The sequence below is a fragment of the Pholcus phalangioides genome, unplaced genomic scaffold (assembly GCF_987345545.1).
Source record: "Pholcus phalangioides strain wild (caught in Gottingen) unplaced genomic scaffold, Ppha-v1.0 ptg000010l_1, whole genome shotgun sequence".
NCBI lineage: Eukaryota > Metazoa > Arthropoda > Arachnida > Araneae > Pholcidae > Pholcus > Pholcus phalangioides.
The window spans coordinates 43,923,851-43,938,583 of NW_028301603.1; the positions used below are offsets into that span (position 1 = coordinate 43,923,851).

A 14,733-nucleotide genomic window follows, 5' to 3' on the forward strand; every position below is an offset into this window, starting at 1 on the left:
TATTAGCTACGTTTCACTGTATTTAAAAGAGTGGTCACTGTAGATGGACCCCATAAAAGTCTGGTCTGGGGGGGGGGGTGTCCGCTCAAGATCCTAGCCTAGGGACTCTGCTGCAGGCTGTGGGGCCCCACGATGATCACTTTCGAAACTTTTAACCAGAACTCATTTTCATGAGGCCCCTTAGCCGTGCCCAGGTGGGCCTATCAAATACGTTCTGCTGTCTCGCAGAATGAATTGGGTGAGCCCAGGGATCTCATGATAATAAGTTTCGGTGACGACGCGTTAAAGCGGCACTGCCCGTTGAAAATTCCCCAGAACAGAAAAAACAATGACCTATGGCTAAACGTGCCGCAATGAATACTCGGGTCCCCCTCAGACAGCGGCGCGAAATGCAGTGGCCTGTATATTTTTCTCTTTCTTTCGTTTTTAACTAGTTTCCGACAAAAACTAGAAATGAGAGAGAATTCATTGGTTAAAGTTTTCCTATATAACGACTCGTTTGATCTCTCGTCAACCTCATTTTTTGTAAAAGTTGTGGTGCGAGGAGTGATCTCATCTCATTCATTTATTCATTCCAAGGGGGAATACCGAATCAACAAGAGTCTGTCTCCGTTGAGGACACGTCCATCTCTTTTGTGAGGACACAATATTATTTTCGACGTTTCAAATATGCGTTTCTTGTTGCTAGTCTCCGTCGCCGTGTTATTATCGGTGGCTTTTGCGGCACCACCAACTCCTAAAAAACCCGAAGAGAAACAGGCGGCTGAATCTGCGGCTGAGCCCGCAGCAGCAGCAGCAGCTGAATCTTCAGCCGCTGAAGAAGACGATGTGTCGCCCGATAGTTATCCGGCTCCAGTGAGTATTTTTCATGAATTATTACTATTCTTTTTTAGATATTTTTTGGCAATATTAATTATGTAATTTCTCCAATGTGTAGTCACAGTGACTTTGTTAAGTTCCGTAGGGGAGGGGGGCGATGGAATGGATCAGGGGTTCTTAAACGCATAGCCCTCGAGTCTTTAGGCAGTGGCCCGCCGACGTAAAGGCTTTATATAGTTAGGCTACGGAGTTTATGTAAGTGCTTAAAAGACCTCAATAAAAAAAATGCTTTCCTAATTTGGTGGAAGAAATAAATATGCGATTTAGGACTTTATATTCGAATTAAGATTTAATATGGAATATATAGGATTATATGCTCGATTTCCGATTGCATACGTAGGTTTGTGATCTCGCAATTGATTTTATACTTAGATTATGATTTTACACTTAGATTATGATTTTATAGTTGTTATGATTGTAATGTATATTTTGTAATGTATGCTTTTTTATGAATAAATTGCCAGGGGTATCCAGTCCGTGTGGACAATGAACCGATATTGGCATATGGCGATGTGGCCTGGGTAGCTTTCGGTTTGACGGTGGAAGAAATAATTTCGGATTTAATTTTAGGAAAAATTTCAGAACTAATGAGAGAAATAATTACTGAATTAATCAAAGAAATAATTTAGGAATTAATGGGAGAGAGCAAAAGATTTTTTTTTTTTAAACCAAAAATTTTGCGTTCATTCACAAAAAAATTTCAAGTGAAAATTTTTTTTGATTCATCCACAAAAATAGTTATAGAATAAAAAAAATTTTATTCTTTCACAAAAACATTTTTCAGATCGTCAGAATTAACATTCACAAAAGTATTTTTCAAGTGATAAATTTTGCATTCGTTTGAAACGAACTGAACTAATGGCACAATTTTTTTTACAGTTTAAATTACGAGGCTAAATGTACATAGCCTATATATAGTTGTCTAGAGAACTTTGCTGAGCACTAGAATTATTCAAGTACTCTGCAAAGAAATTTTTTTCACCCAATTTCGCTCAAAAATTGTAAATTATCACGTTAAAGTGATGAAAATCAAATTTTAGCATTTTTCGCACAGGAATCGGAAAAACAGAAACTTCATACCTTCAAACGCCATTGCGTGCATATAGACACACAACTGTGCGACTAGAACATGTTTCAACAATAGATGGCAGTAATACAAAATAGCAGTGAGAAAAAAATTGTTTTGGTGATTAACTATTATATACAGTATATATATATGTCTAAATAAATATATTAAATTTGAAAGTATTTATAAATCAGTGACTTTTTGAAAACTTTTTGCATTGTTGGGAATGGGTTTCCTCTTTGAAATATCTCGCGACATTTTTGCCCGACATCGAGGTGTTTTGTGGCAACTTATAGCGGCTCAAAAAGCATCGTTTCTCAATTCTTTTTTTCCTCCGTAGCCCCCTTTGGACCATATTTTCTTCTCGTAGCACCCTTTCTTATCTAACACCCACGAAGCGAGAACCTTTCTACTTACCATTTATTGAATTGAATTTCCCTGGAACCGTTGAGCCATGCACGGATCTAGAAAAGAGGTGACCATCCCCCAAAAGACAAATTATATAGGAATTATATAATAAGGAATTATATATAGGAATTATAATATAGGAATTATATATTATTGCGATTATATAGGAAAAATATGTTTACGCAAAATACAGGACTATGCTACGGTGTTACACAATAATCAAACCTCCCGACACATCACCCTGGGCTCGGTAAGCTTCTTTCTTACCGAGCCCAGGGTGGGGGGGAGGGAGGTTGATGCAAAGCCATCCATTACCTCCTAGAGATACTCTAGGTTCTAAGAGGTAATGGGCCATCTCGACATTTTGGGTACCAGGGAAATTAATGTTCTGGGGCTCCATACGTAGCTGGAAGTAAGGAGTCATTCAAGTTACGTCAACATCGAGGGGGAAGGGGTTTCGGATTTGCTGACTTTTGATGACAAGGGGGGGGGGGTTTGAAGGTTGCTTACGTCATCAACCACCCTTTTTGAAGATATGAAATATTCTAAGCTGCTGACAAGGGGGGGGGGTCAAAATGGCTAAAAATCTGCTTACGTAATACTTGAATGCCCCCCTTACAACTTACGTGTTATCATACTTATATTTGAAAAAAATCAGTTCCAGATCTCATCGTGTAGGGCTTCCCATGGATATGAGCCCCTGGATCAGGCCCACATGGGTAAAGATGACTCTTGCTCTATGGACAATGGACAGCTCTGCTGTGTGTGTGTGAGTTTGTACTGAATGTAGCCACATTTTTTCCTACCTTATTGCACTTGAAAACTTCACAGCTCTCTGTGGCCCCCTTCACTACTTTTCTGGGCTTCTCTCTCATCTGATTTTCAGCAGCCGTGCCTCCTCCAGAATACCCAGGATCACGGGGGGAGGGCACATGGCTCCAGGTTGAGAACCTGTAGCTCAAAGTGTATTAAAAAACCACCCAGTGTCAAAAAAATAACCAAGTTTCTGGTTCTCTGTGACGTCATAACTCATTGTTTTTAATACTTCTTCACATTACTAGAATATGTTTGGAATACACGGTAAAATGTAAATTATAGAGTGGTTTTGAACGGCAAATGGGTGTCACAAAACGTCCGTTGGACCAAAGGTGGTCCGCAAACCATATGGATTGAGAAACGCTGCTCTATACAATTGCCCCGTTTTTTTCAACGGAACTTATTTGAATTTATAATCTTTATTAAAATCGGCATGAAGATAATTTTCATAACTAATAAATTATATTATGATAACATAATAATTGTTCAACATTTTTCCCCTGAACTTCGTTGCAATTTGCTGCTTCATTTCCCATCCATCGGCAATTTTTCAGCAGCAACTGGCGATTTTTGCCGGGTTATGGCACTTCCGACTCAATTCAATTCTCTTATGTTAAGTCGATCGTGGTTATTGCAACATTTTTGGTGACAATTGGCGATGCCCCGTTTTTTTTTAGGTTTTTTTTGCCGTATATGAGATCGCAATTTTCAATATTTCTCTTTCCATTAAAACGTCTCGCCGCAGAGAACAACAGACCAGTAAAGGTACAACTATTCAATCATTACGCTTCCCTCATAGTTAGAAAAATCCATGGCAGATGGCAGCACTACCTATAACAAGCATTACACAGAAACAAACTTCACGTTAGGCTCACAACACGCACGTATATGCACATTCCGGCATGTACCGATTCGTTAGAAATTCCGTAGAGGAACGAGTATGAAGTGCATGTACATATAAGTAATACTAGTATTTCTTTCCATGAAATATGCTCACCGCATGATGAACGTTTTTTCAGTGAAATACACTTTTGTTTACAGTCATCTATAGCAACCTTTCATTTCCAATTAATTTCAGCAGCTTTAACCAATTTAGCAATAATTAGCACTTTTCAAAAATTGAATTTTTTATGCTACAACTAGTATTCAGGATCAGAGTTTCTCGTATTTTTCTAGATGAGATATGGTTATCATAAGTATGGAGGTCTAATTTTACTTAGGAACACCCCTATTACTCTAATATCAATTTCAACAATTGAATACTATTTCATTTTATTGTAATTAGTCTATAAAGCTTGCTTGTGCTTCGCCACCTGTGCCGTCTTCGTGGACCAGAGCCGCCCTTAGGGGTGCGCGATAGGTGCGGTCGCGCCGGGGACCCCGCACTGACGTTAATAATACAGTGGATCTCGCTCATAACGTTTTTCAAAAAAACTGTCGTGAAAAACCGTTATAAGCGGGAAATTTCAATGAGTGTTAGTGGGAGTTGGGACTACGAAAATAAGTCACACGAAGTGGGAAAATGTTCGAAGTGGGAACGTAATAAATGCGATCCACATTGTAATCAAAGTGGGATCCATTCTGTCATAAATACTAAAATTATGTCTGAAATTCTGAAATTATTTCATTAATTCTGAAATTATTTCATTAATTTTGAATTTTCACTACATAATTCTGGAAATACTTCTTTTATAAATTCCGAATTTTCATCCATTCTGGAGTTGTTGCCCATCTGTAAAAAAATAATTCTGGGATTCGACACATTTTCATCAATATTCTGGAATTATTTCTACCACTCATTCCGAAATTTCATGAGTGCTAGAGAAGAATCTCGATTATTTTTATTTTAGATCCATCGATTCTGAATTTTCTCTCATTCGTTCTCAAAAAATTTCTTTCATTCGCTCCTAATTTTAATCGGTTTTGAAATTATTTCTTCCATCAATTTTTGTATATTTTGCAACATTCCTGTGTGTATTCTGTGATAACGTATTAACTTTTGGACGCCGAATCCCCGCCCCACAGAATGCATGAAATTGGGGACAAGGCGACCCGAAATTATTAAGATGCCTCTACCGCCCCGCTATTATTTTTGCACCGCGCCTCGTAAGGGCGGCCCTGTCGCTGACCATAGGTTGAGAAACGCTGCTCTATGGTAAATCGGCCCAAGACTGCATGCAAATTGCCGACGTTATTGCTAAAAGGCTTTTACAACCGAGGTCGTTGTAACCGAGTTTGTCTGTAATTTCATTATTGTGTCATAACACCGCGAACTGAAGAAACAAGCGTTTTAAAGCATTTCTATATTTCCTGATAGAAAAATTCCCTAAGTTTTTTTTCTATCTTGAGGAAAAAACATTTATTTTCAGACAAACCTCAAGGCAACTTCCAAAAAAACCACAAACGTGCGCGAGTATTAAAAAAAACAAAGCGTGTAATAATAATACGCTGCGTTATTGCATACGCAATACGCAATACGCCTCGACCTGATTACATGCCGAGTTTCATAACTCGCCTGTGAAATATACTGACAAAAAATATATTATTTTTAGTTTTTTTCTACCTTTTGTTGGAAACTTGATTTCGACCTGAATTCGTCCGGCATTTGACGGGGGGCCCCTTTCACAATTAATACATAAAAAAACGGGGCCCACGTTTCGTAATTTGAGGAAGTAATAAAGTGCACATCATATACACAGTTACATTGTTTGAGTATAACAAGTGATTTCTACATTGGGTTCGTTTCCCCATTTGATTTTAGTCTGTATCGGCAACAGGGTCTTAGCGCGGGGCCCTCCCCTGAATTAAAGAAGGATTAGGAACCTCCACCTCAATTCTGAATCGGGGCCGCAATTGAGGGAGAGCAGGCAGGTCTGGTGCCCTGGGAGGGAGCGTGAGTTCCATCCTTTAACCTCTCCTTCACCATTACAATGCATGCTTGCCCTGCTGACCGAGCATCTAGTTCACGACCTCCTATATAACCTATAGGAGGTTATGTAGGTGGTCGTGTCTAGTTGCGGCCCTGGTCTTGATTTTTATTTTTTTCTATAGGGGCCGTTCAAGTATTACGTCAGCGAATTTTTATAGCCATTTTTGAAAATGCATCCTTGCCTTGTCAGCAAAATTTCGTCAGCTCTGCCAACTACGTATATTCAGCTCAGAGACATAAGCGAGAGGGGGGGGGGGGGTTCCAGACGGTCAAAAATTCACTTTTTTATGCAAAAACATTAAAATTTCGGAAGAAAATACCTTTATATACTATTATCATTAATTTCTGTTAATTTCAATGCTATCTGAAGGCTAAGAACTCAAAATTTGTTTTCAATAAATTCACCCGCGACCCACCCTCTAAGCCACATATGATAAACCTATGGCCCGCGGACCAAATGCTGCCCGCCACCTCGAACCTAATTTTGTAAAAGTGAACTAAGCGGCACATTTGCAGATCACTTAAACGACCCGTGACACAATTCCAGAGAATTTGAGCGGCCCATGGCACACTTTCAGATCACTCGAGTAGGCCATACACAGATCACTTAAATGTCCCGCGACACAGTTCCAGAACACTTATGTGGTCCGTTGCACATTTATCCCTCAAGTGACGTGTGGCACAGTTTGTGAGCAGTTAAGCGGTCCCCGGTGCAGTTCTACATCACTAAAGTTACCCGCGTGACATTCCCAGACATACTCAAGTGATCCACGGCATAGATACGAATCACTTGAGTAACGCGCGGCACAGTTCCAAATCGCTTAAGCGGCCCGCGACACATTTCTAGAGCACTTGAGTGGCTCGGACACATTTCCAAATAACTTGAAGGATCCGCGGAACATATATTTAGAGATCACTAAAGTGGCTCTGTAGAATTATCAATAGAGATAATGCTAGTTCATGTACCACAAATTAGGGAAAGGTTTTATCGTTTTTCGTACACTTAGTAAGGCGCCATTAAGAATATTTCATATTTTTATAAAGGGTGGCTGATAACGTAAGCATCATTCAAACCCCTCTTTCCCCCTTGTCATCAAAAGTCAGCAAACCCGACTCTTTCCCCCCACCCCCATCGATAGTGCGTGTAATACTTGAATGACCCCCATATATCATTTTGTTTGGTATTGTTAATTCTTCTGTTTTATCACCTGTTTTAAGCCCTGTTAAAGCAGGGACCCCCCCCCCCCCAAACAGTGTTTTTTTTTTGTGTGTTGGAGTCTCTTCGTGCCGAGGAGACACACAGTAACAACTTTCTAATTGGAAGTTTGAGGACAGTATGAAAATTTAGATTTTTTTTTGATTTTGCGAGACACTGTATTTTCACTCTCAAAACTGGTGCAGGGTAATTTTTGAACGCCTTTTGAGCAATTTTTATTAGCAATTTTATCATCATAACTCAATGACGACGGGCGGTTAATGACACGATGGTTAGCGCTTACAGGACACCCTGTATAACCATGGGAATTCGTATGCGTTCAATGTAGCCAATTTTAGCATCATTTTTGATGTCTCGGCCATGTTGAAGTTGGCTATTTCGAACACGTTTTTATCGCTCGTCGGATCTCGCGAGATCGGACGAGCGATTTCATTTGCGAGCACCTGTGCACAGGGTAAATGAACTCCTCGTGTGCTAATTGGTATCTTTTTTCAATGGAAATTTCCTTGTCAGCGACGTTAATGAAATTCAATTTGCAGTGTGTGAAAAAATAGATGCTCGTACATTAATCTCAACTTCCCCTCTCACTGGAATCCATTTTTTTTAATGAGAAATAATCTATATTTGAGTCGAAACACATTTTTTTAAAAAAAAAGTTTACAAAAAACAGGAAAAAAACTGAATTATGAATATTGGGTCATCCTCTCAACGCTTTTGGTGCTCTTTTAATTATAAAAATGTCCACGTTTTGTGGCAACGTGGGGAAGAGTTGGAAAGTCCCCACCGGGATGGCTTTTATCCTAATCGGTGCACTTCAAGTATTTTTACAGAATCTCATAAATAGGTAATCAGGACGTTATATTTCCAGTGGCGTATTTACTTCGCACCGCACCGTCGGAACTGTGTTGGTGGTCGGCTGAAGTTGGTTTTCTGTGGTTCCCAACTTCGAGGCACAAATGTGAGCCGATATCTCCTCGTTTAAAAGTCTCACAGTAGAGAGCAGAACGGTACCAATTCATGCATAGTTATGAAAATTGATGGCAGATGGCAGCACTATACATATAACAAACAGTACACAGAAACAAACCTCACGGAAGGTTCACTACACGCACACATTCCACTATGTACCAATTCGTTAGAAGTTCTGCAAAGGAATATGGACGAGGTGCATGTGTGGTTTAGTAGTAGTGGGGTATTTACGGATTTTTTGGGGGGGGGTGCTTAGCGAGCCCAGGGTGGCGAGTCAAGAGGGACGGCAAATTTGAGGAATGAGTGAGTGAAGAAAGTTAGTAGAATGGGAGAACGGTGGAAAATTTTTTATAGACCTCAATAAATCCGCTTCTGTCAAGTCAACAAGGGACTAAGTCAGTGAGTGACATACAGAGTTTGCAAGCACGTGAGTGAGCAAAAGAACGACTTAGAACGTGAAAAAGCATGTGAATGACCAAAAAAAGTGACCTAGAGCGTGTGCAAGCTTGTGAATAACCAAAAATAAAAACAAAAATAAAAAATAACCTAGAGTACATGTAAGCATGTAAATGACCAATGGAATAACCTAGAACATATGTAAACGTGTGAATGACCAAAACAGTGACCTATACAAGAAGAAACCATGTCAGTGAGCGGCAAAAAGACCTAGAGCAAGTATGTGAGTGATCAAAACAGTGTGCAAGCATTTGAGTGACCAAAAGAGTGACTTAGAGATGCAGGTGCACTTGCAGGAGTGGAACGGGCAAGAGGATGATGGGGTGAAGGTAGCACGAGGTGGCGAATTCGGGGGAAGAGTAGTCAAGAAAATTAGGAATTTAGGACTAGAATGGGAAAAGGGTGGCAAAATTCCTGCAAACCGTAGGCGGAAAAATCATAAATGCGCCTCAGGAACTTGATATTATTATTTCAAAACACCGTATTCCCTCGCATCAGCCAGCATGCCACTAAACTCGAGGGACACCAGCTTTTTGAATGTTGTGGGCTGGTCCGTTCCCAGCATGCCGAGGAAAGCAAGGTTTAATAAGCTCATAACATGAATTCAGCCAATTCAACGAATTTTTAGAATGAAGATGCTTAAGAGTTTTTCCAGAATCTCTCTGTGGCTCGAATTTCCCGGCATGCCCATAAATACGGGTATTTCTCGGCACGCTGATCACTGCTGTTTCCCGGAATGTCGACTAATGCGCGGGGAGCAAGAATACATAATGGTACAGTTAATGGAATTAAGTCTAGCTGGAGCAGTGATAAATTTTTACGTACACCCCCGAATAGCTCATCACGTCAACGTATTACAGCTCGGACATTACTGGTCTAAAAGATGAGGATCCCAGTAGATGACCTGTTAAAGAGAAAGGAAAACTCAAAATGGACCCCCCCCCCCCCTGAAACTTAGCAGAGACTCTAAACACGCCTATTGGTACAGTTCACATGCACCAGGCGTCCAAAATTGCCAGCAGAGAGAAAACACAAGAAAGACTGTTGCTCGGGGTTTACCGAAACTTGCCCCCTCCCCCTCCGACGTTTCGTCCGAGATACATTTTGCCCCCAAACGTTGCGACCCTGATGTTTCGCCCCGTTTTTCCAACCCGGGCTTTCCTCCCCGACATTCATACGGCCGATCACTCAGTCGGTAACTCAACCACTCGGTCATTCATACTGTCACTCACTCGGGTGTAAGGGGGGGGGGGCAAAAGTGCCTGGAGCGAAGCTTCCTGGGGGCGAATTTCGGGATCCCGTTGCCGGTATACCTTTTGCGCATAGGGAGCTTTTTCAGAACATTTCTAGGAAATCCTCATGACTCCTAGACGAATTAACAAATTATCTGCTGAATCTCCTGGACACCTTAACTTGTTAAATTTCTTAAAATTAATCAACGTATTGACCAATCAAATGCAAGGATCCTTCACCACGAAGTTAACAGTGAATCTCGAATATAAAGTTTTTAGTTATGAACCATCCGAATCACTGCTTTTCTGATCTTTGCCTTGATGTTAAGTGACTCCATCGTCGGCAGTCAACAAATAGTTCCTTGGATTTCCACATGCGGCGTTTATTCCTTTAGAATCTAAAATTTAGATACTAGTAAACTGATACAGGAAAAAGTGCGTAAATCGAACAACTGGGAGACAAGTTTTGTAATGAACGACAATGACCAGTTTATAAAAGTCCCGTTTTTCTTCTGCAACCCAAAACGGACTTCATGAGATACGCTGTGATTAAGCTGACTATATTTTCTCGAGAAAAATACGGGAAATTGGGATCACAAACACGGGATATCACCAATCGTCGCCAGAAAAGTTGTCAAAGGTGAGGAAAGTTGCCAATTAACCTCCTATGGTCCAGTGTATGTGTTACGGCCAAACCCCGAAATCCATTTGACCCGGCCAATGCCCAAATTTCGGGCTTTGGCCGGTCGCTATATATATATATCGATATCTAAGATAATGACATTCCGATTCCTTTGTTCGTTAGGGTTGCCATAGCTGACCATAGTTCTGTGGTGTTTGGTCAGAACATAACTCCAAAATCACATTTTTGAGATATAAGCATTTTCATTGTCGTGTAAAAATCAAAAATGAAGCAAACACACAAATACAAATGAAAATATCATACACCAGCACGTTGTTTAGCCGTACGCACGTATTTGTGGATTTATCCCACTTCTAATATAAGTGAATAACAGTTACAATTAGCACGACTTACTTTTAAATCAAAAAGCCATTTTTTGGAGATATCATGTTCTGGTCAAACACCACAGAATTACGAATGGCCATAATTATCACAAGAAAATGCGCTAACTTGGCAATGACCCCAAATCGTAGGGATCTATATATGGGACCCGAAATTCGGACATTTGTGGGGTCAACTAGCCGGCCACTTCAGGTCCAATTTCGGGCTTTACCCGTAACATATACAGTAAAACCCCTCTTAACGGACACCCCCTCAGATGCGGCCAAACCTCTTTTAGGTCAAACAATAATCTTCCCCCTTGTAAAATAAAAGAACTCCTGATTAATAATCACCCCTCTTTTACGGACGAATTTTTTTTGGTCCCGTCGGTGTCCGCAAGAGAGAGGTTTTACTGTATTTGAATTACACGATAAATACATGGTCAAAAAATCCATTCTGCGGAGTATATACAAATTTCTTTTCTTCAAACACCTGTTTTGGTGTTTTAGAAAGTATAAATACTTAGTGCCATTTCAATACAAAATATGGATAAGAGAGGGTGTGTGTGTGTGTGTGAAAAATATACACTGTTTTATCTGGGGGGGGGGTTTCCGATTTGCGGACTTTTGATGACAAGGGGGAGGGGGTGGTTGATGACGTAAGCATCATCCACCCTTTGCGAAAATATTAAATATTTTTAATGGAATATTACTCGGTGCGCCAAAAACGAGAAAAACCTTTCGATAGTTTGTGGGCACTTCAAATAACATCTCCACCTATTGATTAGTGCCCTCTAGATACAGTTTAGTGATCTCTAAATGTCTCGTGGATCCAAGTGATCTCGAAATGTGTCTAACCCGCTTAAGTGCTCTGTATAAGACCAGACACGACCCAGGCTCTGTCCCTTCCGGGATGTAAGCCTTGCACCCGTGTGGGTTCGCTTTAGTGCTCTGGGACTGTGCCACGCATCACTCAAGTGATCCGTAATTATATGCCGCGGATTACTTAAATGATCCGAGAATGTGCCGCGGGTAACTTGAGTGATGTAGAACCGCACTGGGGGTCACTTACGTGCTTTAAAACTACGTCACATGTCACTCAAGGGATCTCTAAATGTGTCACGGATCGTTTAAGTATTTTGGAACTGTGCCCCGGGTCATTTAAGTGATCTGAAAATATGCCACGGGCCGCTTAAATGTTCTGGAATTGTACAACGGAACACAAGAGATCTGTAAACGTGCCGCTTAGTTCATTTTTTCAAAATTAGGAGGGCAAGCCGCATCAGATAACCCCCCCCCCAGGGCCATATTTGGCCCGCGGGCCAAGGACCTTTATGCGATTTATCATTATATGACTTAGAGAGTGGGTCGCAATGAATTTATTAAAGATAAATTTTGAGTTCACGTAGTCTGTTATTTGAACATTGAAATTAACAGAAGTTGATTATAATAACATATAAAGGTATTTTCTTCCGAAATTTCAAATTAAAATATATTTTTTTTTGCATTGAAAATACATTTTTGATCGTGGAGGGGGGGGGGCAGCACGAGCCCCCCTATGCCCCCTCCCCCGTGTACGTCTCTGATCCCACCAATATGCGTTAGGATTCAGAGGGGCAGAGCTGATGACGAAACTTTACTGACGGGGGTGGGGGGTTAAAAATTTCTAAAAATTTGCTTACGTAATACTTGAACGGCTCCCAATTTTCCATTATTATATAACTTATGAGTTGCGCTAATGATCTTAATTTTTTATATCAGTAAATAAATACAAATTCAAGCAAATTTCTTTGAAAGTCTTTTATTAAGAGAAATGAAGTCGGGACGGAAGGAGAAATTATGCGGGTCATATGGTCATTCGAGCCGCGATGTTTCATTTATGTTTCGCTATTCTTCAAAAATACTTTTTTATTGGAACGTGTTCTCAGATACGATTTGTTAGTCCATAATATATGCTCCACCCATGGCCCGCGGGTCAAATACAGCCCTCATGGACATCTTATGTGGTCCGCGACCTTAAACCTAACTGTGCAAAAATGAACCAAATGAGACATTTACAGATAAATCAAGTGACCCGCGGCGCATTTCCAGATCACTTAAGGGAGCCTTGGCATTTTTGCATATCACTCTAGGAGGGCCTCGGCATATTTATAGATCGCTTAAAATACCCACGGCACAGTTCCATATCGCTCAAGCTGCCCGTAGCATGTTTCCAATTGCGGTCCTCTGAAGATTATTATTTATAAATAACGTGTCAACCTCACGTATTCCCAAGAGGTCCGTATGATCTGTCCAGGGAATTCGTTAGTGTTAGTAGATATCCATGTCCAAACCCAGACTTGCGCAGTCAGAGGCTAGCTCCGCAACCACTCGACTGCCAGGAGGCAATGCCAGATCACTTGAGTAACCCGTGGAGTGACCGTGGCACAGCTCCAGAGGACTTACGTAATGTGTGATACAGTTCCAGAGGACTTAAGTGGCGTGCGGTGCAGTTCCACATCACCGGAATTACCCGGGGCACAGCCAAAGCCTGCTACATACTACTCTCTCTCTCTCTAGGAGGCTTTGGCGCAGCTACCGATCAGTCAAGCGGCCTACGTCACATTTCAACATGACTTAAGCGAGAGACACGCGACATATTTACTTCAGTGCCGTCTTAAGGCGGGGGCCCACCCGGCCGCGGTCCGGGGGGCCTCACAAAAATGGGATCTGGTTGAAATTTTCGAAAATTTGCCTGGTAGGGCCTCAGAAAAATCATTTGGCCCGGAGACCCATGATGGTCTTAAGACGGCCCTGATTTACTTATTTGGACTGCTACGCGTTTTCGAACCTGCACTCTCCTAAAGGTTGAGAGGCCAATCAGATGATAATTTCGTCACAACACTGAAAATTAGTCGTAAAATTGTAGGGATAAAAAATAGACTTGAAGTAAATTCCCAAATTTAGTTTCCCCTCCCCTAAAAATTCTGGATAGATTTGAGTTCCTGATTTTTAGAAGTCATAAATTTCGTTTTTCCTGAAAAACGGAAAACTATTACCGTTAAAATAATATACAAATTTTTCTTTGGACGAGTTTTTTTTACACCAACGATACGCCACTGACCGATTTTCTCTCGCCGCTTCGTTACACTATCGTAATAATGACCGAAACAGGACATGACGCTTCAAGGCTGAGTCAGAGAAACCCATACGAGAAAGTTACACGGACATTTTCCGGGGAAAGCCCGAAATTTATTGTATTAATCCCACAATTATTATTGTATTTTGCCGAGGTCGTTTCGTGCGGATTATTGTTCGCGTTCAATTCGAAATGGCCTCGCGATGACAAAAAACGACTAACGTAAATGGCAGAAAAGGATGCGCAGTAACAGATGCGCAACCTTTTCAGTTGCGCAGTGTTTTTGCCCCTCACGGGCATGAAACTTGTATACAGCCAAAAACAATTGCCAAAGGCACGTAAAGACGCTAATTACAGCCAATCAAATTGTCAAAAGTTTGTAAAGTTGCCAACTGTCTCTAAAATTGTTGGAAAAAAGCGTCTAGTGACTTCAAATACAGGCCAACTGCAATACGCAATGGATGTATAATTCACCAAAAAAAAATATTTGTTTGACAAAAATGTGACACACGAGTATATATATGACTATAATTATAATTATGATAGATATTTGTAATTATCATCACATGCAATATTTAAGACATTGAAATAATCTTGATTTGATTTCATTAAAGAATAAGAATTCAAGAGTAAGCTTCGTTC

At 40.7% G+C, this 14,733-nt stretch overlaps 1 protein-coding gene across 1 annotated transcript in view; it reads left to right on the plus strand.

Annotated features, from left to right (window-relative positions):
* The first annotated feature begins 512 nt into the window (after positions 1–512).
* LOC149081558 (uncharacterized) overlaps positions 513–14,733 on the plus strand; it is a 39,395-nt gene continuing 25,174 nt past the window's right edge. Inside the window, exon 1 of the mRNA XM_089238499.1 lies at positions 513–855. Within this exon, the coding sequence (XP_089094625.1) occupies positions 670–855 (186 nt within the window). The 5' untranslated portion in view covers positions 513–669. The remainder of the gene's footprint in view (positions 856–14,733) is intronic.